The 26,877-nt window shown below is 36.4% G+C and overlaps 1 protein-coding gene and 1 long non-coding RNA gene across 7 annotated transcripts in view; one reads left to right on the top strand and one right to left on the bottom strand.

The window, feature by feature from the left end:
• The window catches only part of LOC129502403 (uncharacterized), a 37,001-nt gene extending 24,192 nt beyond the window's left edge, over positions 1 to 12,809 (top strand). For both annotated transcript variants that reach the window (XR_008662951.1, XR_008662952.1), the window contains exons 2-3: positions 7,995 to 8,098; positions 12,183 to 12,809. This is a non-coding gene — a long non-coding RNA (uncharacterized LOC129502403). The remainder of the gene's footprint in view (positions 1 to 7,994; positions 8,099 to 12,182) is intronic.
• OXR1 (oxidation resistance 1) overlaps positions 1 to 26,877 on the bottom strand; it is a 365,376-nt gene that overhangs the window by 106,113 nt on the left and 232,386 nt on the right. The window contains exon 1 of one of the 5 annotated variants that reach the window (XM_055313915.1): positions 19,593 to 19,678. The exons of the other annotated variants lie outside the window; for them this stretch is intronic. Coding sequence (XP_055169890.1) covers positions 19,593 to 19,611 — 19 coding nt within the window. The 5' untranslated portion in view covers positions 19,612 to 19,678. Of the gene's footprint in view, positions 1 to 19,592; positions 19,679 to 26,877 lie in introns of those variants that run through there. 5 annotated transcript variants of the gene reach the window in all.

The raw sequence follows: 26,877 nt of genomic DNA, 5'->3' as shown, positions 1-26,877 counted from the left end.
GGGAGCTGGCCATGGGTCTGCATCCCAGGACCCTGGGATCATGACCTGAGCTGAAGGCAGACAGACATTTAACCAACTGAGCCACCGGGGCACCCTTTTATGTTTTAATTTCTCTTTTAGATTACCATGGCTTACACAGCCTACAAATAAGACTATGTTTTAATCTTCTATCAGCCCACCCAAGTAAGTCTTTCAAGAGTGTTAGTTCTTGGTAGTTCATCATAGAAATTTAGGTAACAATTGTGCACTATGAAATAGTTCCAAACCAAACATCTTAAGTGTATATTACAGAACTAAGGAAGCTTATTGTTCATTCATGTAAATCCCACATAAATTATATAATCTTTTTGTGTGTTATCAGTAATAAGGAAATGTTTTCATATCAAGACTGGGGTTTAGTCAGAGAGTAAATCTTCAAGAGATTACAGAAGTTGAGCTCACGGGACAAACTTATATTTCCTTCTTTCTTTAATAGGCTTTGGAAGTTTGGAAAGAATCCCCACATAAAACCTTATACTTTGGGTAAAATCCCAAATAGCACACTACTTTTCGAATTTTTTTTTGACTGACCATAGGAACACAACACATGATTTATATGGGCCTGAAATCTGCAACTGTAAGTTGAAGCCATGACCTTCTAAATTCCATCAGCACAGAGTAACTTAGAGTCATCTCTTACAACAAGCAAGTGCTGGTCCAGATGATCAGGGCCAAAAATAATAAATAAATAAATAAATAAATAAATAAATAAATAAATAAATAAATAAGGCAATGAGCCTAACTTTGTTTTACACTTTATTCTTTTTTCTTTTCCTTTTGAGATTGATTTCTTCCTATTTCAGAGATGTATTCTCTTAGTTTAACATGAAGAGTAAAGTAAGGAAGTAGAACTGGCAAAGAGTACCAGGGCCAAAAGCAAAATAACTGGAGAGAATATCTGAAAGTCAGTTACTTTTGAAGAGTTATTTGCAAGAGAGACACATGGTAAGAGAAGAGCAGTGGTGTTACCATAATTTTACTAGTATGCAGTATTTTGGAATAACAGTCTTTCTTTATCTGTGATGCAAGCAACCCAGTGATTTAACTAGAAATCATATGGTAGGCTACATAATTATGTCTAACTTAAGAAAAGGCAGCAAAAACTTAAATGATAAAATAGTGGTGTATAAAAAGTGCCCTTTTGGGGCACCTGGATGGCTCAAGTGTTTGACTCTTAATTTCAGCTCAGGTCATGATCTCAAGCCTATGAAATCGAGTCCTGTGTTGGGCCCTGTGCTGGACATGGAGCCTGCTTCAGATTTACTCTCTATACCTCTGCCTCTTCCCCGCCTCTACCTGCTTGCACACACACATGCACACACTCTCCCTCTAAAAAAAAAGTGCCCTTTATTTCTGTAGCTATTATATATATATATATATATATATATAGCACCTAAAATAGCTATTAAATATATATAGCTATTATATATAGTTAATAGCTATTATATATAATATATATATATATATATTTTATATATATAGTACCTAAAACAAAATCAAGATCAATACAGAATAAGCTTCACCCCACAAGGACAATCCATCTATCTGTTACTAGATAATAGAGCATTTCATTTGACAAGTTGTTTTATTTCCAGACATTTAAATGCATTTTACCTGAAATTATTGCTTAAAAGGCAAACATAAAAAGGAATTAAATAAGACTACCTAGAAATTAAATAGTATTTCATAACCATATTCAGATCTTAGGCCATAGCTGTTTTCCCACCTTCCAGAAGACAGTAAAAGGCACAGAAAATGTGTTACATAATCAATTACTGTAATAATGGATGACATTGCAAAGCTAGCCATGTACTTACATGATACCACTTGAAGGTAATATCTGTTTCCACACTAAGCATAAAGAACACTAGTTTTTCTCCCCAAACCTTTCATTAAAATCGAAGGGTAGGTTTAAATGGATCATGTCCCGACTTTCTTCGTTCTTAATATTTGCAAGATCTAAATCTCCTGAGAAATCTTCTGCCTTCTTGAAATGTATTTAGGTTTAGGAACATATCAGTAACATCTTTTCAATGGATATATAGATATTTCCTTTCTTCTTATCTAGTATATGAACCAAATATTCCCAGTATCTCTGATTTTATCTCAGTTTTCAAACTGTAAGTTTTTAGCTTTTTTTTTTTCACTGTATCCTGATGAGGGGTATAGAATTATATAAGGTCTTATACATAATACATAGCAAAGACAGCAATTCCCTCAGGACAGAGGGTGAAAGCTGTACTGAAGGGATTTTTTTTTTCAGTTGGCTACTAAATCACTGTATCAGTAATATGTTCTCAAGTAAATTCATGTGGAAAATCATTGAACATTTATCCATTCTTATTAGGGTCAAATTTTTATTAGTAAACTGATTATGATCTCTTACCTCATGACCTAGGTCACTACTGACACATAATAGTCCTTCTGTAACTATTTGCTGACTGAATTAAATGAATAAACAAACACTAACAGAATGCAAGGAAAGCATAATATACGTTCATTAAATGCTCCCAGTCTAGACTCATATCCATAAAATATCCTATCATTTACAATTCATTTTATAGCTGCTTACAAAATTAAAGCCACAAAGAACTTTGATAGATTTGGTGTGTGTGTGCGCCAAAAAAAGACTAATAGATAAATACAAAAGGAGATGCATAAACAGTCCAAGGGCGAATATTTCTGAAGATATTTGCCTTCTTCATGTTCCACCCATACACGGAAAAGCAACAGTTGGTTATCATCCTTAGAAAGTACCAGCAAACAACACTCTATAAAACTACAGGTTGTAATTGTGTACGCGTAGACTCCAGTTTAAAGAATTTCAAACATTTCCAGTCTTCCAGTTCTCCTTTCTGCCCCTCATCTCTTCCCACTCACATGTGATCTTCCTTATCTTTCATTATTGAACCAGTACTTGAAATATTTAGTTAGTATTTTCTCCTTTTCCAATGATTTCCATGACATAACCACTTCCCTTGATCCAGAAAAAATTCCTGTGCTCCGTTGACCCCATGGAGTATTTTTCTAGACTTCACAAATGAGGTCAAGTCCCAATTTATACAGCAAAAGGCCAGAAGAAGATTCTCCAAAGGGAACTGGTATAATCTTATTTTGAGAAGAATGCTACAGATTATTTTCAGCAGTTCCTATTTAACTGCCTAAGCATTTACTGAATTTTGATGCAGCTGTGATTCATATACAAGAGGCCTATGGTTCTCTACCCCTATTCTCTGTGCTCCTATAGTCATATGGTAGCTACTGAGATAAAACAGCTCAGTAGGTTTAAAACAAAAGGATACCTCTACAAAGTGGTCTCAAATCTTTAAATGGATCAAGTGCCTTACTAATTTATGTCTACCCTCCCTCTTAAGAGACAGGTGGTTTCAATTAGTCATGTTGCTTTGGAGTTTCACTGCTCCTGGTATGTTTAACTGATAAAACTATTTGGCTATTTCTGAATCTGGATTTATAAGAGAAAGTTATTATATGGATGGCTTCAGGATACTAGATAGGTGATCTCTGATGTTTAGCTTAAATTCTAATTTGCCTACGCAGTAATACTCTTGAAACAAACTGGAAAACACATTTCAACATGGAACACAGCTTGGCAAAGGATAAATGTTTTTCGCTAAAAAAGTCTGAAGGTCTCATAGTCTTAAATTTAAAAAATGATGAGTGTTACATCATTTGGTTTACTTTCAAGATCCTCTGAGGCACATTTGGGTTGCAGTATGGTCAAATGGCAAGAGTTCATAAGCTTATGAACCACAGGAATAATTTGCAGTTGGTATATTTTAAGGTTAAGTTCTTATTACCTATTGGTATATTTTTACAATGCCCAATGTGGACTTTTAGCTCATTTATACTTATTTTACTCTCACTAATGACTAGAGAAACAGAAAGGTATGCATTATCTTTCTTCTTTTTCTAATACAAACAACCCCTTCCTTTCTAATGCTTTCTTAATAAAGCTATCTTCAATGTATCTACTACTTTTAAGTTTTTTTAAATTATAAATATTTTTTTTTAGATTTTATTTATTTATTCATGAGAGACATAGAGAGAGAGGTAGAGACACAGGCAGAGGGAGAAGCAGGCTCCATGCAGGGAGCCCGACATTTTGACCTTTTTGATTTGCAAAAACCCTTATTTATTTTCCCTTAATCAATGCTGGGTGGTGGGGGCAGGGAATACAGATAAAGCTGATATTCATGATATCTATTTTATACATTAGAAAGTTATATAGGCAAAGCAAATAAATAACTCTTCGGAGGTTAACTATTTAATATCCATTCTTCCCTTCTTCCTCCCTGATTCTATTTGAAATAACAATATACTTAGCAAAAAAAAAAAAAAAAGCACTGTTTTTTTTCACTCTCTTTTTTTCTAGATAGCCCTGTGACACAGTTCTGGACACTGAGATATGAACTGAAGTCTCCTAGAGGCTTTTGGGAAAGTTTTTGCTTCACTGATACAGGTGTCCCTCCTTCCCGCCGCTACCATCTTCTTGTCTGGAAGATAGATGTGATGGCCATAACCATAGCCTCTTCGAACCAAGAGGAAAGGGCAAAGAAAATTTTAAGGAGAATTGACATCCTGAATTAATAACAGTAACTGCCTACTTCTAGATTTCTTCCACAAGAGAAAAATACAGCTTTATGTGACTGTAATCAAGAGGTCTTTATTCACAGACAAATGCAATTGTTCACCTTTAGAGTAGGAACTTGAATTTAGGTTTTCTTCCAGTTCTATCATCTTTCCATTGTTGTAGATTATACTGCCTGGTAATCCTAGGCTATCTTTAACTTGTTATTTCTAGCACTCATGAGACATAGCACTCAATATCAAGTCCTACAGCATGAAAACAAGGGTAGTATCACATCTTGAATTTTAATTGGTTACCTCTATAGCTCGAAGCTAAAAAGCAAAGTAATGAAAAGCTGTTTTTGACATTCCCTCCCCCCCCCCCACACACATTTTCAATGAGCTTCTCTGGACCCGTGGCACTTATGTCCTTTGGAATGTACTACTCAAATCCTATCGAGACCTGCCCTTTCCTTAGGGTTTTAAGCTCTCAGTTATACTTTCTTCTGCCTTTCCACCATTAATCAAAGCTGATAGGATGAGGAGAGAAATGAAGAATTATTGTCACTGAAATAATTTATGGGGATATAAAAATTATTTTAGGAGGGTATCTGCAAGATGATTTATAAATCCAATTGAACCTCTAGGTTTGGAAAGCACTGAAGAGTCATTTGTGAGGGGTTTCACTCCTACTCATCTAATCTAAGCAGCTACTCTTCTCTTTAGTTTAGCCCCTTTGGACATTCCCACTGACCCCTTTAACCCCCAGCCAGCACAGGGGGCAACACACATAAAGCAGGGATTTGCTGCTTATTGTTAAGACCTGCCAAGTCCTAGAATTAGAAGAGTACTAGAAACAGGGAAAGGAAGGAATGTACTTTTGCTAATTCTGTACATTAAAAAATATGCTTAGTAGATATTTTAACTATGTAATACAAATTGGATAATTAAAAGTTTTTAAAGTATGGCTGGCATTCTGTGAACCCTTTAATATATATTCTTCCTTGTAACTTCCTCTTTTCTCATCTGCTGTCATGTTACTTGCTGTTAAAAAGCCTACTTCCTCTTTCAGATCATTCTATCATAGTCTTTATATTCCTTCCATGAGAATATCAGTTCTGCAGTGCCTATCAAGCGGTTAAAAAACAAAAACAAAAACAAAAACAAACAAAAAAACCCAAAAAACCCCAAACCCAACAGAAACAAAAACAAAGTACACTTAAGCTAAAGATTTGGTTTCTAGCTTCAAATTTATGACTCTGGGTAAATGATCATAATGCTTGGGCAGAGCATTTACCATTCCTGCATCTTGGTTTTCTTAGCTGAAAATATAGTGAGGTAGATTCACCTTGGAAAGGTACTTTTTAGTTCGAAGATTCTATAATTTAAGCCCATTTTCATACATATGTTATTAATCTCTGCAACAATCTTGTGGGGAAGGAGAGTAACATTATCCTCATGTTGTAAATTTAGAAAAGAGAGGTAAAGGAAGCTTAATGATTTGTCTACTGGTGCAAAGCTGGCAGATAGCCATGCAAGGAACTAAACCCAGATATTAGCTTTTTTCTCTTCAGAGAAAGCTAGGCCACCATTTTCTGATACAAAAAGGAGAAAGGAGGTCAACTAGGTGAGATTTTTAGGCTCACCCTCAAATTCATAGAGAGAGGCAAGGAGTTTCACTCCCTTCAGACATGGGATTATAATTTGCAGATATATCATACTGTATCTAGATCACATCTGCTTTAGACCTTATAGTTGTTGAATCTCTTGAGGATAGAGGATCCTGCTATACAAGTTAAAAAAAAAGTTTATTAAAAATCATGTTTGCCTTTCTCTTCATAAAGGATGATAGTCAACGAATATTATTTATTTTATAATTTAACACTTGTGTTAATGCTGATATCTGTGAACTCTATATTTTGGGGGATAATGTAAATTCTAGAATCATTTCTGCATTCCTATTCTTGACATACATTTACATACTAACCAATAGAACATAAACATCTCTGAGTTTATATTATTATTCTATTAAACATGGAAAAATGGAATCTGAACACTAGCAATGACAATGATTTACTTTGCTAACAGCTCTATCTATTTTTACCAAGTTCCTCAGGGGACGTGGTAGTAGTTGGGTGAAAAGAACCACAGACTGGTAGTCAGAAGGTTTAGGGACTTGCACTGACTCACTCAGTGACCACATGCCTAATCAGGCGATCTCCCTCTCAGATGTCAGAATTTAGGAGTGTTTCCTAACTTCACTAACCTATAGGAAATGTTATGAATGTAAGTATAACTCTGGAAAAAATAAAAATAATCAGGAGGCAAAAAGCATGAGTCTTACCAAATTTAGTGTGAAGTACAACTATTATTTAAACTTTTTAAGATAATTTATATTCTGAATTTTATTTTTTTTAATTTTTATTTATTTATGATAGTCACAGAGAGAGAGAGAGAGAGAGAGAGAGAGAGAGGCAGAGACACAGGCAGAGGGAGAAGCAGGCTCCATGCACCGGGAGCCCGACGTGGGATTCGATCCCGGGTCTCCAGGATCGCGCCCTGGGCCAAAGGCAGGCGCTAAACCGCTGTGCCACCCAGGGATCCCTATATTCTGAATTTTAAATGAATTATTTCTAAATGTTATCTCCTCTCCTTTGGTAGGAAAATCACTCAATTTTATGGTGGGGAAAAGAGAAGAAAGAGAGGGCAACTTTGTCTTCTCTTCACCCCTATTTACTTCTGTAAGTCTGACGGTGCTCCTTCATAAAATCTAATGGAGTGTTATTTGAAGCGTTAGGGCAGTTACACAGTGAATGGAAGGAGAAATTCTTTATTTTGGGGGAAGAGCAAAGCCCCACATATTTTGCAATTCTGTTCAGAGTTCGCATCACTTCTTTATCTGTTCAACATTTGTTGGGTGCTGCACATTATGCTCAGCTCTGAGAATACAAAGACGAAGAAGATAAGGTGCCTGTACCTAAGGAAGTGCCAACAGATCAGAGGCATTAGATATTCAACAGATTATTACACGACAGCATTGGGAGTGTACTCCCTATGAGAGAGGTCAGCAAAGAGGTGCTGGGGGCATCTAGAAAAAGTTAAAGATGTGGTTTATCAGTTAACGTTGGTGGGCAGGAGAAGCAAGAAAAAGGTCGTTTTCCAGATACTGTAAGTTTTATAGTAATGGGTTTTAAAAAATGAATATTTAATCAAACTGAATTGTACACTTGGCAATGTGCCAGGCAGCAGTCAAGTCTAAAAAAGCACCAGTTTTTGAGTTGGAGAGACAGAATTACAACTCCATTTCTGTCTACAGGTGTGACCTTGGGCAAGTTGCCTGACTTCTCAAAATCTGTTTCTTTGTTTAGAAAATGGAGATTATAAAAGTATCCACACCTCATGGGGTTGTATGAAGATTAAGTGGGAGAATACACATAAGCACCTAGCCCACTCCTTGAAACCAGATAAGATGGTAAGTATTCAGTAAATATGAGTTATCAGTAAGTACTCTATATACATTTTCTCATTGAACTCTTGCAACAATCCAATGGATAGGCATTCCTAAAATAGGATACAGAACACAGAGATGCTAGGAAGATAGGTTCCAAACCATGAAAGATTATGTGTGCTATGATAAGGAGTCTGGAATATATGTAGCGGGCAATGGTAAATCTTTTGAGGGCTTTTAAGATAGAGCCAATGAGTTCTAAGTTTTTAGGAAGATCTTTGAGATGACAGTGTGGATTATGGGTTGGAAGGGCAGGAAGAAAAAAAAAAGGTTAGGAGTCCAATTAAGAATTCCTTATAGTAAGTCACTCTGAGTAATATGGGAAATCCTAAAAGCAACACTGTACACCTTTGGAAGGGATAGCTGGTATATACCCTGTGACTCCAGCTTCTACCTCCTCCTAGATCCTATAATGGCAAAAGCTTTAGGGCTTGCCTCAATGCTGATTTCTTTCAAGCTCTGAACTGCACCAGCACTGGTGGTCTTTCAGAGTCATTTTCTTTGTTACTAAGGGGCATGAAGTTTTGATCATCTCTGAAAGGAAGCAAATGAGCTCCCTGCTAGAATTAGAGGATAAAGTATCAGTGTGATTGTTTCTTGGCTGGCAGGGAAAAAGTAGAAAGCAGAAGCTCTAAAAGCACTGGGCTTTGATACCGTTATCATTTTTGTCACCTTTATATGTAGATGATGTCATCATCATTCATCTGTACCTTGATTCCACGGGAGTAAATCAGACACAGGATAGTAAATAGCAGAGTTTATGCAAAACACAAATACAGACTACCACATTGTTCCATGGATTTAACACCACACACCTGGTGTTTTGTCTTTTTCTGTTTTTGAAACAGAAAAAGACATTCAATGTTTAAAATAGTAATCTCTACTCACTCTTTTTGCTGGAGGTTCTCAACGGTAAAATGGTAAAACATATACTTCAAAAGAGCAAGGAATGCAATGGAAGCTTAAAACATGTTGAAGGCTACTCTTTCTTCCAAAATGCCAGAAGCTAGATAATTCAGGATTGCTTTCTTGCTTATGTACCAGCACTGGAGTATAAACCTTAAGAAATGTCTGAGAAACCGATTTTTCTTTTGTTTATTTTTTTAAAAAAATTTTTTTTATTTACTTATGATAGTCACACACACAGAGAGAGAGAGGCAGAGACACAGGCAGAGGGAGAAGCAGGCTCCATGCACCGGGAGCCCGATGTAGGATTCGATCCTGGATCTCCAGGATCGCGCCCCGGGCCAAAGACAGGCGCCAAACCGCTGAGCCACCCAGGGATCCCCCGATTTTTCTTTTGAAATACCATCTTTTTTTATCCAATTCTTCTTTTTTTACACATGCTCTGATGCAATCTTCCTTAACAAGACATGCTTTTATTGGAGTTGCCTTGATTTCAGTTGTTTGTATACATGTACTTGTACTTTCAGATACATGTTTTTGATAACATGACAACTATCTGGAGAAAAGAGTCAAGGCATAAGAAGAAAAAGGGTTTCAGCATTTTATGTTTTTCAGGATTTGCAATCCTCAAATAATAAAAGCAAAATGTGTGCTAGCCCTTTTGAATACACTTAACATCATGTTATATTTAAAATATGTTAATCATAAAATTAAAATTGGTTTGAAATATTTATCTCATGAAAATTAGAGACTGGAAGTGTTCTAAAGAATTTTTAAAATTATACAGCATTAAATTTATTTAATGTGTTTGAAACACTAGTGAATAATAACTATGAGATATGTTTGTCAAGTTTAAAGACTCGGTGGTGGTGATTGCTTTTGATTATTACAAGAATCTACAATGTTAAATCAGGAGATCAGCTTTGAGACTCGGAAGAAAAAGTAGAGGAAAGAACATTGTTAAATGCTATTGCAAGTTTAATAAATGTCTAAGAGTTTTTTAAAAAAGAAGAAAACTTGGTACTTTTATTTTCTTATTTTTATTTGAGAGAGAGCAGGAGGGAGAAGGGGGGGGAGAGATAAGTCAACTCCGTGCTGAGCATGGAGCCCTATGCAGAGCTTGATCTCATCACCCTGAGATCATGACTTGAGCTGAAATCGAGAGTCCACACTTAACCAACTGAGCTACCCAGATGCCCCCCAAATTAGATACTTTTAAAGTAAAAAAAAATTACAACTAAGATTAATCATCCAGATAGAAAAATACATTAAGAAAACACAAGACCAAAGCAAAATAACCAAATTAATTTAAAAATATGAAAATTGACTGAATTAAAAGTGAGAAGCCACCAAACTTCAATCATAGCCATGTCATACAGAGAATGATATTTGTATAAATACCACAAACAAAAGACAGGAAAGACTAGTCCTGTGTTGGGCTTTGTGCTTAGCACAGAGTCTGCTTGGGATTCTCTCTCTCCCTCTGCCCCTTGGCCCTGCTCTACAAATCAATAAATAAATAAATAAATAAATAAATAAAATCTTTTAAAAAGATCTTTTTTAGTTAAGTCTGAGATGGTAAATATCACACTTCTACTTAATAATTTAATTTTGAAAATTAAATAACAGAAATGTGGTTAACTGCATAACCATGACTTGCCTCTAATAAGTGAGCTTGATAGCTTCAACCCTGAGATATTTCTCGTATGTCTTGACTGATCTTTTGATTAAAAATATTTTTCCTTGTAAGAATTTATGTGGCAACACACACACACACACACACACACACACACACACCCCAAATAAAACCTTGACCAGAGCAAGATAGTACTTCATGATAGAAAATAATTTTTTAATCCTGAAAATTATAGATAGATTAGTATTTGAAAAGATATGAATTTTTTTTAATTTTTTTTTATTTTTTTAAGATATGAATTTAAAAGAGCAAAGTTCAAGCATAGAAAAAAAAGGTATGTGTGCATTAAACATAACTCATTCCTGTGATAAATTTACAAATAATCTAAATCCTTTTATGATAAAGCAAGCATATGAAAATAGAATAACAGTTCAATCTCAAAAAAAAATTGAAGTGTCACACATGACATCATTTTATCAAGCTAAAAAAACGTTACTGGTGACATAGTACAGAATTACCTTGGTGACTCAGGTGGCTGAGGCTACAAGACCTAACCTGTGATTAAGTCCAGTTCAGGTTGTCAGTATCTCTCACTAGACACGTCCGTCCTGTTTTCTTCAAATCCATGTTCCAGGATGAATTATTTAAAACTCAAATCTGACAAGGAGCATCATATGATGCATCAACTAGCCATCTAATAGAATCAGTGATGTGGCTAAACAGAGTGTGGATCTCTGCTTTACACTCATGTCCTGTTAGAGAGCATTTATTCATGATACCAGCTCTTTTGGTTTTTCTTTTTCAGCACTGATGAGCCCTTAGTTATGCTGAAGCCAAGCCCTAAGCTCATTCCAAATCTGGCTAAAGACAATTGTGACTTTTTGGCAATTTTGATGAAGCATGGGCAATTCTGACAGGCACATGTGTGGTGGGGACAGGGCGTTGTAGGCCTCTCTAAACAAGTAACATTTACATATCTTTTCCTCACCTGTAAAATGGAAATAATGTTAGTCCTGTCTACTTCACGGGGATGTTAGGGAACTTTATGTGAAATTAGGATGTATGTTAAAAGTCTTTATAAATCCTGCAGTGCAGAGCAAATTCAAGTAACTATCAGAAATAGTAGATTTATAACTGCGATACAAGAGGAATAACAAGCAGAAATGAAGGCTAATTATGAGAGTCTATCAGGTCCCTGGCTAACTCTAAGACCTTATTTTGTCACCATTACCACTCTCTCCAGTCATATTGGTATTCTTTGTCTTCTTTGAACCAAACTTGTTTTCACACCCTACCTTTGTACTTAACTCTCATCTCTACATGGTTAGCTACTCTCCTGGATCCTTGTATGGCTTCTCATCATTTGAGTTTCAACTCTACTGATACCTTCTCATAAATGCCCCCCATCAATATCTAAGATCATTGTGCCACTGCCCTACTCCACTCCAATCTCATGTGATCATTATTTTAACATTTATTATCAAAATATCTTATTTCTTCTCTTAGCTGTTCATGGATAAAGTCACCACTATGTAAAAGCACTGTGCCCTTCTTTGGAAGGAGGACCTGAGTGACCAAGCAGTCTGTCACTAAGCAAGATCAAACTGCCAGCATTCCGGATGACAGGAAGTTCGTGGTGACCTTGTCAAATCAGAGAAATGATCAGTTGGAAACCTGACTTCCAGAGGAAAGAAGTGGGGAAAGGAAACACACAAGGACAAAAAACACTGAATAGACTCAGGACAAACTGCCCTTTTTTTTTTTTTTTTTTTTTGCTTTGCTCTCATATTTAAAAGAAGTTGGAACTGGCCTAACATATTAAGCAAAAATAACAGTTTGGAGAAGGATACCTTGTTCTTGTCAGTACCCTGCAACCTAAATCCTATGAAAAAATAGATAAAAGTATCCTGAACAGATGAAGCTGACAATTTTCCATATAATACATTTGGATAAGTGAAGATATTCTCTTAAAAATTAAATTCAGGGCAGCCCTGGTGGCTCAGTAGTTTAGTACCGCCTTCAGCCCAGGGCATGATACTGGACACCCAGAATCAAGTCCCATGTCTGGCTCCCTGCGTGGAGCCTGCTTCTCCCTCTGCCTGTGTCTCTACCTCTCTCTCATTCTGTGTCTCTCGTGAATAAATAAATAAAATCTTAAAAAAAACAAATTCAAAATGTGTGTATTTATTGTTTAGGTAACTCGTTTGCCTATAATTCCCATTCTATAGCATATGAAATGTTAATTTAAAATATTCTCTCTTAATCTCATCCTCTATGGTACACTTATTTGTTCTCATTCCCCAACATCCTCTTTCTAAAAGTGTGTTTTTTTTTTTTTTTAAAGTAAGCTTTGTGCCCAATGTGGGTCTTGAACTCATAACCCCACGATCAAGAGTCACATGTTCTACTGACTGAGCCGGCCATGCACCTCTGTCTTCACTTTTGAGACACTTAATTCCCTTCCAGTCACTATTTACATACCTGCCCTATAACTCATTCTCCAAGGCCCTGCTTTCAGCTTTCAGCAGATCTCTGTTTGGTGTTTCTTCTAAATTCCAATTCAGAATTATATATAACCCTACTATGACACTTAAAGAAGTGCATGATTATAACTGTATATGTCTGTCTCTCTCATTAGATTCTATTTGTATTACCAAATATGTAGTCCCAGTGTTTGCTTACTACAAAGCATAGCAGGCATTCAGTAAATGCTTTAATTTTATACTTTCCCATGCTGCTAATATTTTTTTTAACCATTGCCCATATGCTACTTTATTACTACTGTTTAAATGTCAACACAGGTGGGATTGGGAACATTTGTTTTTGTGTTTTTCTTTTTTTTAAGATTTTATTTATTCATGAGACACACACACAAAGAGGGAGAGAGAGAGAGAGAGGCAGAGACACAGGCAGAGGGAGAAGCAGGTTCCATGCAGGGAGCCTGACATAGGACTCGATCCTAGGTCTCCAGGATCAGGCCCTGGGCTAAAGATGGCTCTAAACTGCTGAGCCACCCGGGCTGCCCCGGTTTTGTGTTTTTCAATGGTAAAAACTCATACATTCTTTTTAGAAAAAAAAAATCCACAAGTGATGGAGTAAAGAGGCTTTTAAAGAGACTGTAGTGCTTAAGCCAGACAACTGCCAATTTTCCATTTAACTGGAAGGAACTCTAATGAAGAAAATCCCAGCAAATAGATAAATCTATACATAGTTCTATTTTTCTAATTAATTTACTTAGTCATGTGAATAAGAACTATAGAGTGATATGAACACAGACTCTGGAGCTAGGGCCTTACATTTGAATTCTGGCTCTGACACTTGCTAAGCTGATTTGACCTCAGGCAAATTTCTTAATCTTTCTGTGCCTTAGCTTTCTCATTTGTAAAATGGGAGTAATGTACCTAATAACACAGTGTTGATCTGAAGATATACTCAACAAATATTTATTTAGGACATATTACATACCTGGCTCTGCTCTTGATATAAGCTATCAAATATGAAAGAAAAAAAGGACAAACTCCTCCACAGAGTTTGCATTCCAGTTAGCAAGATAAACATAAATACACATCTATGTGTTAGTAATAAGAGCTAAGGAGAAAAAAAAAAGGGGAGGAGAAGTAGAGGGATATGAACTGTTGAGGGACGGGTGAGATTTGAAATTGTAGACAGGGTGGCCAGGGAAAGTCACACTGCAAAGTCAGCTTCTGGATACAGACTAATGAAAGTGAGGGGGCCAGCAGCATCAGTGTCTAGGTGGGTCCTGCAAGGCAGAGGCAACAGTAATTGCAAAAACTTTGAGAAAGAAGCATGTCTGGTGGGTTGCAGGGGCAGCAAGAAGGCTGGTGTAGTTGAAGTGGAGTGAGCAAGGAGATTATAGGCACTAGATGTGTATGTGCATGGTGCACACTTGCGCTGATGCAGGAGGGTGATCAGATGGGGCTCTGTGTGCTGCTTCAGCTTCTGAAGAGAAACAGGAGCCCTTGAAGGGGTTAGGTACAGAATGAGATGGGTGTTTTAGCATACTGCTCCAGCTGTCTTACTGAAAGCTGACTGTCTGGGAGTGGGGCAGAAGGAGGGGGTGGTGGGAAAGTTGGGAGGTTTTGCAGGGGAGAACAGCAAGAGCAGAGGGAAGGAGACCAGTCAGGAGACAACACTAGTTAGACTGCAATGGTGGTCAAAAGATGATGGAGGATGGACCTAGAAGGAAGCAGTGCACGTACTAAGACCTGGCTGGATTCAGGATCTATGTCGAGAATACAGTCAATAGGATCTCTGGGCTGATAAGATACAAAACCAAAGAGGAAAAAGAAGAGTCTAGAATTACACCAATATTTCTTGGCCTGAACATCTACAAAAATGGTGCTTCTATGAACTGAAATGCTAATATAGCTTCACGTATGATTTTTACCATTATGCCAAAATGTACTAACATGTTAATTAGTTAATATATTTAGAGTGACTTAATATCAAGTCACTCCTATGTAAATGTTTACTGTTATTACTAATAATTGGGATGAGAAAAATTTTAAATCCAGTATGTTATTAATGAGAAAATGTTCATGTTACAACTTTTGGTTTTTGGAAATTAAATGTATGAAATGAGAATTTGGAAGACTCTCCATTGGCACAGACAGTATAAGAAACATAATTTTCAAGTAACAACCAAATTCTATCTTCTTCAGTTCCCCTTCACCTGCAAGTGCCTCTAATACATTACTTCTTTTTTTTTTACTCTTGCCTCTTGAAAGTATCCCTATCAACAACAACAATAACACACACACATTACCTTTTAAAATGAGTCTGTGTATTATACTCATTATAGCAATGGAATTTATATTAAGCGGTATTATTATAATACCATTGAGATATCCTGTGTTTTGAAGAAACAGCAATGACATTTATTTTTTACGATTATGTTCCTAAAACTGTGAAAGCCAATACAAGTATTAGAAAATGCTAAAATGCATGCAAATATCCCAACTGGTTCAAACCTAAAGTGCTTTTGGTTTTCATGCAATAGTACCTATGTTTATCTGTGGAGTTCATTTCTCATTGGTGAGTTGTAGATGAAATTTCAAGCTAAAAATATTTGAAGCCTTTTTTTTTTAATGGCAGGAAAAGGGTCCTGGCTATGGAAATAACTATGTAACTAATCCTATTTGGTTCACTGATTTTATATCATTTCCCCCTTATGCATATCTGGAACCAGAGTGAGACCCTTTCCACAATTACTATTACAATTTGTAGTATTTTTCCCAGTAGGCATTAGCTTATACCTACAATTTTCTTTTGGTGGAGGGTAAAGCCCTATTAAAATGTATGTTGGGGATCCCTGGGTGGTGCAGCAGTTTGGCGCCTGCCTTTGGCCCGGGGCACGATCCTGGAGACCCGAGATCGAATCCCACGTCAGGCTCCCGGTGCATGGAGCCTGCTTCTCCGTCTGCCTGTGTCTCTGTCTCTGTCTCTGTCTCTCTCTCTCTCTCTCTCTCTGTGACTATCATAAATAAAAATTTAAAAAAATGTATGTTGATGTGCAAATTCCATTTTAGTTAAAGTCTTTCTGTATAACAGGACTTGGTAATGAAATAACATGGGGGACCAACAAATAGACAACAAATCAAGGTTCGGTTGCTTTGACAAGACCAAGAGACTGAAACAAACAAATGCAGAAAGAACACTAATTGCTGGCAACCAACCCACCCACCCCACCCCACCCACTTCCACCACGGTTTCCTCTGAAAGACAGGGGCATTAGGCAAAATCCTTTGTCATATCAAAATCCTTTGTCATATAGCGATTCAAAAAGCCACTGTTAAACATACTTACGTTATGTTATTTTTTTCTGAAGCCAAAGCCTTACAGTAATTTACAGATCAATTTGTCTCTTAAGTGGAAGGAATAAAAATAGGAAAGGAATTTGGGAATCTAAGTAACCTCTTTTATTTTTAATGTCACGGAGGTGCTGTGGGCTGTGGTTCTGCTAATTCAATAAAGGATACAAGCTCTCTGAGCCTGGCACACATTCAGGACTGGGATTCAAAATAACTAGAGCTCTGATCATTGGAAGTCCTCTGGAGACAGATTTCACAATGCTTCTTGTGATCCAGTGAGTTAGGGGTCCTATCATTATTTCCAGTGATAATTAAAATGCAGAACTTATTACTCTCTAGTTTGGGGCAAACTCTTGAATTTTCCTTCTTTCATCTTCCTAACTTTCCACTTGCACATAAGTTCATCTAATAATGTTTTAATTTAATGCTGATGCTTAAATTTTATAAACAAACAGTACTTCATGGTTTTTAAAGTGCCCTCATATACATTTCATATTCAATATTTTTACTGGTTCATTTTTTTTTACAAATTGTCCTACCAATCCTACGATGAAGACATTATTCATATTATTTCTGTTCTTTGGATGGACAATTTGAAGTTCTGAGAAAAATTACCGGATCGCTAAGTACTCACAGTTTTAAGGAGCAAAATGCTAACTTGAACCTAAGCCCTTAGTCTTAAAACAAACTTGTATTCTTGCCATTTTGTTACAGTTAAATTTTGGTCATTAATTTACTAATAAAATTCTCTATTTCCCAGAGGAGTTCAATCAAGACAGTTGGTTCAAGAACAGGCAGCCTCACATTGTGAGGGAATCAGTGAGAAGGAAGTTAGTGAGGAGAGACCAAAATTGGTTATGGATAAGCCACGGAACAAAAAAAGAAGACTCTTAAATTGTTTGAATGTGAAATGCCCAGCTCTCGTCTATTATACAAGTAATAGATCAATCTATATTTTTACTGCCATATTTCATATCTAACACAGCATGTCTTATGAGATGCACCACCAAGAGGGAAAAAAAAGGAAAACTAAACCATAATATACCATTGATCATAAGATACTTTCAGATTTTAAAAAGCTAAAGTGTGAAAAAAAAGAAAAGGGCAGATCTTAGAATCAAAGAAATACAGTATGGTAACTATGAAAGTTCTCAAAATCAGTCATAGCACAACTTTCCCAGACAATCAATAAGCATTTATCAAGTGCCCGTGGATGGGCACAAGGAAGCAAAATACATAATCGAGGTGAAGAAGCTTAAGTGCTATATATGAAATATTAATTACTATCCTTCAGTTTCACAATGTTGACCACTGTACAAGAAAACATACCCACTTGTGCAAAAAGATGTCTGTGTGCAAGTGTCAAGAGGGAAGGTAAAGGAAGGAGGAAGAAGAGGAGGAGAGGGAGAAGTAGCTGGGAGAGGGGAAGATGGCTTGGAGGAGAGGTAGAAGAATGGAGGAGGGGTCTAATTTTACCAGAAGCTTCCCTGAAATTCAACTGTGGTCTGAATCCTGTCTGTGCCAGATTTTGTGATTATATAAATAATAATTTCTGTCCTCTGTGTGAAATGATACTTTAAAACAATAGCAGCTTTGAAAAAAGGCTTCACACATTTTTATAACCTCTCTAAGTTCATGACTAATACTGAAGATTTCTCCATTCTTGCATTTTTTTTAAATCATAAAGACTGAAAACTAGACAATTTTAATATTTATCAAATTTGAATGATAGGTAATGATTAAATGTTGGACAACGCTTGGAAAAGACATTTTGTTATGACTGGTTATCAACTTCCTTGATGACTTAAAAGCTTTAGAATTTCTGATTAAAATTAAAAAGTTGTTTGAGCCGAAACTAATCATCTAAATATTTTACTTGGGCATTTTGCATATATCATGATTATCATCACAAAATCTGTGTGCTGAACTGGAAAGATGAAATTAGATTGTTTATAATTAAAAACATTTCTGTTTCTGTAATGAGAATTTCATACATAAATTGCACTATAATGTGAAATAATTGCTTTTGAAATCACTCAAATAAAAAGATACTCAACCTTTTAACTGTACATTATACTCATAAATTTATTACTAATTTGAAAGAGATAATATCCTCAACATCATTAAGCCACATGACTAAGTGGTAAACTATGTTATACATTCTGATGTCGTCACATAGTTGCTGTGATTGAGGAAAAACTAAGCTAGTAATGGTAATTACTTCTTTTGAAAGGCAAAACTATAAATAAATAATAATGCAGAGCAATTTCATTTTTAAAAGTCAATAATGAATTCCATATGCTGCATGCCATTAAAAATCAAAGAGGTTACTTACATGCTTCAGATCTTTTTAAAACTTTATTCCTTCTATTTAAAAGTACAGGTCGATCCATCGATAATAATGTTATTTTGACTTGTTTGACCAAAATTAAAAACAAAAACAAAAACCAAAAACCTCCTATTTCTCTCCTCATTTCTCTGGAGCCCAGAGAATTTAAAGCAATAAGATATTAAAAGAAAACAAATACATCTAAGCAAACTGTTAAGAGTATGGTTAGGAGAGACTAATGAAATGTATTATCAGTCTTTGAAACCCAAAGCGGTGGTGATAAATCTGAGCATGTGACTCAATCACTGTTACTACCTTCGCTGTGTACAGTTTTTCAGTTAGGGACAAGGTAAGACCATAAGACAAGGTAAGATAATTGATTTCCTGTGAATGAATGAAGTCACTAACGACTTGTAAGTGGCCATTGGACTTGAAGACAATTCTAAATCACTATGTCTGAATCTATTTCTGGGGAGCCCCTCCTGACAGAACCACAGTCAGCTGCAGCACCGATAGCAAATCACGGACAAAAAGTATTCATGCACAGAAAGTCTTTTTTACATCCTGTATTTAGATTTAGTATTTCAACAGAGTTTACTCCCTCCAGACCTCCCCTGCCAAAAACATTCCCTTTCTAGAGGCAGGAACCAGCATATCCATATAGCTTATCTGGATTTTGAAACTAGAACATAAAGTCAGCCCTATTTGACTTTCCAAAATGACTTGTTAAAAGAAGCAGAGAGCGCTTACACATACCTTTGCGAGGACAGAACATTTCTGAGGTCCTCCTTTCACACCTACTCAGCCAGAGATATGCTGCTTTCAGGAAGAGAGGCAGGGTTCTTGTGCTTCCCTGGGTAATACACTTCCTCTCTGGGAGAGCGCCCTCTCCCCCCACCGGGGCCCGACTCCTGGTGGTGATGTGAGAGATTCAGAAGTTTCTCTTTCTGCACACAGGAAACTGTTCCTGCCTTGTGACTGCGGACTTGCTCTTGGCTCACTGAACATTTTGGTAACAGTGCCAGCATGCTGGACATAATATGTTACTAAGTTGACCCTACAAGTCTATCATGGAGTGAGATAAAAGAACTCAGTATCTAACTTCTGTACAGTTTCTTATCATAAAGTAAATCAGTGGCATGACCACTTTTAAAAATCTTTATTATTCAGCCTTAATAGTACTGACAGGCAGTAGATTTGATAAGCTGGGTACTGACCTAGCTGGTGTTTTGTACCTTTACAGATATTTAAATGCTGCTGGCTCAATGTCCAAACCTAAGTTTGAATTTTTTTTCTCCCAGAACCTCCCACTGCATCATGATACAGTATATCTTATACTAATATTATACTATTATGGTTATTTCTTTCTGTACTTCTTCCCTATTAGCGCAAGGAGAGAGTCCACCACCACATCCATCGTGGTACTGAACACTTAGTAATTGAGTAAATGGATAGGAGTCAAAATAACTCTCTTCTTCCTACGTGGCCCCCTCTTAATCCACATTCCCTGTTAGCTCTATGGAAGCAGGTGGCAGTCTCGATAGCCTTTTTTTCTTGGACTCCTTGCTCCTGTCCTTAAATTTGGGAATCCTGAAGAAGATTTTGGTGGACGCTTCTCTTTTATTCTCCCCTGTCATCACACTTTTAGAAGATCCTCAATTCATTGAGATCTACACATATAATTCTGTATTTTATTTGGAGGTAGGAATCACAATCATAGGGTATAGAAAATGTCAGCTCAGATCCATGCAAGTCCAGGGACTACTGGATGCTGAGACAGGTGGGCTTCAGGGCCAAGTTGAGAGATATAAAGGACACTGAACACCAGGCAGAGTTAGTACATTGTAACGAACTGACAATGGTTGTAAAGAAAGCAGAGTTCATGTTGCCATCAGTGCATAACAATGGCACTCCATATCATAGCAGTAATACCACCATTCTGCATGCAATACCAGATCTATAGCCTTTGCCAAATTCTGACGGCTCCATGATAAACTACTCATTGCCTAGTAAAGTATCTCATCAAGCCAGTGATTTTTAGAGAGAAATGTTATAAACTGGTAATATGATTCATTTTCAAATAAAAATTTACGATGCCTCATCTTTTCTATGGAGCTATTTTGTACCTTCTACAAACTCCTTATTTGGCTCCTTTAAGAATTCCAGCAGTATTCCCTACAAATGCTATTCGATAAGACAACCTATGTAAAACTTCTAGTAAAGTTCTTGGAATTCTGCTATAAGTAGGTGCTTAACAGATATTAATTTCCATTTCTTTCCTTAATGACATGGCTGGTTTAAAGTAATGCTAATGATAATAGTGCCTTACATATGTTTAATGCTTTCTGATTTACAAAGTGCTTCAATGAATATTCTCATGTTATACACTAACTGCAGTGGGAGATGCTGTGTATTCTCAAAAATTTTGTCGAGTTAGCTGTGTACAGAAAATTAGTGACAGGCTGTTTCCTTGCAGCTTCATATGGTGCACAAAAAGAGAGGATGGGAATGTTTTGAAGATGCACTGATGCTCATCTTCAAATAATTCAGCATATCTGCAGATTCCCAGGGAAATAAGAACAGCAGGTAAAAATTAGGAATGGAATGGGCTCTTTTTAAAAGCGAGACTTCATGTTAGAAGAAGAAGCACACATGTGAAAACCCTGGACAAAATATAATGCATGGTTTTCAACATCTGCAGAATATGCAAAGGAAGGCTTTGACATTTTTATATCTCACATAGGTGGTAATGCTACCTATATTTGCATCGTGTTTGAATATGAACAAGAAAGCTAAAAAATATGTACACATTCATATCAAACACACTTGTGAATTGGTATATGACAAGTGTTTATATAAGTAAATATCTACACATATATGCGCCATATCTATACAGATACATATTTCCCAATAGTTTGTCATTTGCTCTCTCCTACTTGCTCTCATTAGGAATCTGATAGGAGTTAGACATGACTCACTTGTCAGCTAAGTGTAGTTCTTTCAGGTTTTGTAAGACCAAATCAATCTTTTAACTGTACTTAGACCTGTCCATTAGGCATCTGATGAACAATTTCCTGTGAGCAGTACTGGCTCTTAGGTATTGCTTTCTCTTAGCTGTCCATCATCTTTGCTATCCAGGCTGTTAAGAGGCTCTGATTTAAAAATATTTTATTTACTTACTTTAATTTTTTTATTATTTTTTAAAGATTTTATTTATTTATTCATGAGAGATACAGAGAGAAAAGAAGAGACACTGGCAGAGGGAAAAGGAGGCTCCCTGTGAGGAACCTTATGTGGGACTTGATCCCAGGACCCTGGGATCACAACTGAACCTCTGAGCCACCCAGGTACCCCTCATTTAAAAATATTTTAAATGCTACAACCAGAAATGCCACTGCTTTCACATCTCCTTTAGTTTTTATTCTAGATTCTTTTTCTAACTTAGTTTTCATTTTCCTAGTTTACTTTTCATTTATTTTCTTTATATCTGTTATTGAAGCATATAGATTAACCAATTTATGATAATGTGACTTACCTTATTTTTTGAAAGCATTTTTTTTAAAGATTTTATTTATTTATTCATGAGAGACACAGAGAGAGACAGAAAGAGGCGGAGACACAGGCAGAGGAGAAGCAGGCCCCATGCCCGACGTGGGACTCGATCTCAGATCTCCAGGATCATGCCCTGGGCTGAAGGTGGCACTAAACCGCTGAGCTACCCAGGCTGCCCTGAAAGCATTTTTAAAACTTTGTTATAGTAAGAACATTTAGCATGAGATCTGTCCTCTTAAGAAAATTTAAGTGTCCAATATATTGTCGTTGACTATGATATTGTGACTTTAGATGTCCAAGTTTGTTGGTTTATTTTTATGACATGGAGAAATCTGCTTGATTACATAATTAGAGCTTGTTCAAACTGAACTTTTGAGGATGGTAGAGAAAAGAGCCTTTGCTAAAGGAAAATGTATGATAAAAACTCTTTCCAAGCTTTGGGTAATTTTGGAATCATGTAGTCTTACTATTTATAGATGTTAATTGTTGGCAGGTAGGATTATAAAAGTACTTTCACTAATATCACATTACAATGCCAAGGATACGGTCTTAACCTGAGATGTGAATTTTACTGGTAGTGTGTACCCTTTTCAAAATGCACTCTGCAAAAGACCACGAACACTTTCCCTGGTCTAGAGAAAACATGTAGCGTCTCTAGGAAAAAAGTTACTTATCAAGTGTTTAATTTTTTTTTTTTGAACAGAGGCGGTGTTCTTAAATTCTGAACTGCTTATAGTACCATAGTATAATGTTGGATACATAAGGGGTATTTTAAGTGTTAGTCTTCAGAGAAAAGAAATACCTCACAAAATTCCTGTAAGTTTAGCATGCATAAAAGAAAGCCTATCACAGAGCATGTGACAGAACTTAATGTTGTTTCCTGAGCATCTACTAGTTTGAGGTAAGCCTGTGCTAAGCACAGTTACAGTGCTGAGTCAGCCATCTGATACACATGGCCTTTTAAGTTTTCTTTTTTCTTGTGTACATACTTTATGACTAAAGAAAATAAGTCTTTTATAGTCCTGTGCTTTTTCTCTTAGGAAAAATGTCACATATTAAGCAGGGAGCACGCCTTCCATTCTATTCTTCCCTCCTGCGACATTTCTCAGCAAACTGTACCCAATAGTCAGCATACCTCCTAGCTTGTGTGGGCTACATCAGCTAAGGCAAAGGTTGCAGAGTGATGGACAGTTAAAGCTCTGGAGTCGGTCTGCTTGGGTTCTAATCTCTGTTTCTCCACTTTCCAGACATGGGTCTGATATCAATTATCAACCTCTCTGCCCCTCAGTTTTATCATCTATGAAACCAGGATTTTAATACTTCCTACCTCATAGGGCTGCTACAAGGATTAAAAGATTTAATACATACATGGTACTTAGAATAGTACAGTAATAAAGTACTCAATAAATGCTAGCTTGTTAAATTATCATTATGAAGAGAAAGCTTTTATAAAAGTATAGGTAGATATCTCATGTATTGTCTACCTTGTCAAGATAAGCCATGTTTATATAACAGTCTTTATAATGCAGAAATTTCTTAGGATGAACTCTTCAAAACAAAACCTGAATGAACAAACAAAAAAAGCAGAATCAGACCTATAAACACAGAGAACAAACATGGTGGCCAGAGGGGGTAGGGGTGGGCGATGGGCAAAATGAAGGGGTGGGGGAGCTATAGGCTTCCAGTTATGGAATGAGTAAATCACAGGGATAAAAGGCATACCATAGGGAGTATAATCAATGGTATTGTAATAGAGGTGCATAGTGACAGATGGTAGCCACAGTTGTGAACACAGCATATGTATAGAGTTGTTGAATCACTATGTTTACACCTGAAACTGTAACATCATGTGTGAGCTATACTCAATGTGTAAAAAAAAAAACCCAAGAAGACAAAAACCCAACTTTTATTTTGTTTCATATTTTTAATGTTTTTTTCCTTAATTTTAATTCCATTATAGTTAACACACTGTTATATTATTTTTAGGTATATGATATGGTGATTTAACAATTCTATACATTACTTAGTGCTCACCATGTTAGATGTAGTCTTAATCCCACCACCTATTTCACCACCTCCCCAACTAAACTAAACCAACAGTTTAGTCTCTATTTTTCTTTTTTACTTGTAGCAAAAATTACTACCAAACTTCACTCATTTAGGCCAGAGACCCTTGTGGTGTTAGTGAAAGACCTGCCCCTCACGTAGCACACTGCCTACACTTGTGAGTTTATCGGCCAGCCAAGTTCGTTCTTTATAAAAGAATTGTTTTTTTGGTTTGTCTCTTTTTTCTTTTGTTTGTTTGTTCTTAAATTCTACATACGAATGAGATCATATGGTATTAGTCATTATTTATTTTATTTAGCATATACCTTCTAGATCCATCCATGTTGTTGCAAATGACAAGGTTTCATCCTCTTTTATGGTTAAGTAGTGTTCCACATCTTTACACATTCATCTATCGATAGGCACTTGGGTTGTTTCCATAATTTGGCTATTGTAAGTAATGCTGCAGGAAACACAGGGGTGCATGTACCTTTTCAAATTAGTATTTTTGCATTCTAAAAAAAGCTTTTTCTTAACATCTGATTCATAAAATTCTAAATTATTAAGAGAAGAGATACAGAAAGGAAATAAAAGAAAAAGTGCCGATGATAGTGACAAATGAGTTTTAGGCTTGATTTCAAGATCCTATATTAAAAGTCTCTAGAAGAAAATTAATGGTTATACACCTAACAAACTATGTAGTACAGCTGCTAGACATAGAACAGGTGTTCAAGGAGTATCTGTGGAAAACCTTGACTGAATGAATATGTACACACTTTATTATGGTTTCTAAAACATATTCATAATAATCCATTTTTTGTTATTTTGATTTAATTATTGATTTAATCCAAGTTGGAGTGTCATGAATGTTGTCTAGAGGAATTTCATAAGTTGATATTTAAAGGAAGAATAAATCAAGCAAACTTGTTGAGTTATGTGTTCAACAAGTAGTTGTAAGCAGGGGAAAAGGAAACTAACTGTTCAAGGCAGAGAGACTAACGTGGGCAAAGGCCTGGCAGCTAGAGAAAGCTTTAGCTAAAAGAAGTCCAGTGTCATGGTGAGGGAGAGGGCAAGGTAAATTGGGGCAAAGAGAGAGGAGAGACATAGGTGAAAGAATGAAACAAGGGACGCCTGGGTGACTCAGCAGTTGAGCGTCTGTCTGCCTTTGGCTCAGAGCGTGATCCCTGTCCTAGGGTCGAGTCCCACATCGGGCTCCCTGCAAGGAGCCTGTTTTGCTTCTCCCTCTGTCTGTGTCTCTGCCTCTCTCTCTGTGTCTCTCATGAATGAATAAAATCTTAAAAAAAAAAAGAATTAAATAAGAAATGGCACCTTCATGTGTCTTATAAATTATACTGAAGATTTGGATTTTAATGTGAGGGCAATAGGGAGACACTTTTTTTTTAAGATTTTATTTATTTGACAGAGAGAGAGAGAGAGCACACGCGAGAGCACAAGAGCAGGCGGAGCAGCAGGCAGAGGGAGAAGAAGTAGGCTCCCTGCTGAGCAGACAGCCTGACATGGGGCTCAGTCCCAGGACACTAGGATCATGACCTGAGCCAAAGGCAGATGCTTTACCTACTGAGCCACCCAGGTGCTCTGATATGTAGGCTTTTAAGCAGAGCATTAAGAGATGTGAACTTTATTTTTTTTTTATTTATTTATTTTTTTGAGATGTGAACTTTAGAAATTATCTGCAATACAGGAGGTAGATTGGAGGGGGACACATCCTGAATGCAAAAGACCATCTGAGAGGTGATGATTATAATCCACTGTGATTTATGAAGCTGAATAATAGCAGTCAGGACTGAAAGAGATAGATCAGTTGAAGAGACTTTATAGGGTAGAACAGAGTAGGATTCTTGAGTGACTGTAGCTGTGTTGGTGGGGGGAGATGTGGTAGGGGAGGTAGAGGCAAGAATCTAGTTTGGTGTCAGAGAATAATAAAGGAACCGAGGTAAAGGCAGACCTTATAAAACCAATTGTGGAAAGGCTGATTTTGAAAAATCTGTGGAATATCCTAATGGATATGTTTAGTAAACAGCCAAATTTATAGGTCTATTGTTAATTATCTTTTTGGTTGGGAATTTAGATTCAAACATCATTTGCTCAGAGATGTGAAATAATATTGCTTAGGATAAATGTATTTTTATTATTCTTTAATAGATTCACTCTTAATATTTTATTCCATTTCTTTCATATTTGTGTTTTCTTTCTAAGATAGATGTGTATACATCTATCTATACATAATGTGTATATTTGCTGAACCATCTGAGGGTAGGTTACCTGCCTAATGGCTCTTTATCCCTAAATATTTATGTATACTTCCTATGAATATAGATGTTTTTTACATAACCAGAGATGTTTTTAACTTCAGTCAATTTCACATTGATGTAATACTTTTATATTATCTGTTGTCTGCGTTCCAATTTTGACTACTGACCCA

Source organism: Nyctereutes procyonoides, unplaced genomic scaffold, assembly GCF_905146905.1.
Source record: "Nyctereutes procyonoides isolate TBG_1078 unplaced genomic scaffold, NYPRO_anot_genome, whole genome shotgun sequence".
Classification (NCBI taxonomy): Eukaryota; Metazoa; Chordata; class Mammalia; order Carnivora; family Canidae; genus Nyctereutes; species Nyctereutes procyonoides.
This window is presented reverse-complemented; position numbering and strand designations above follow the sequence as displayed.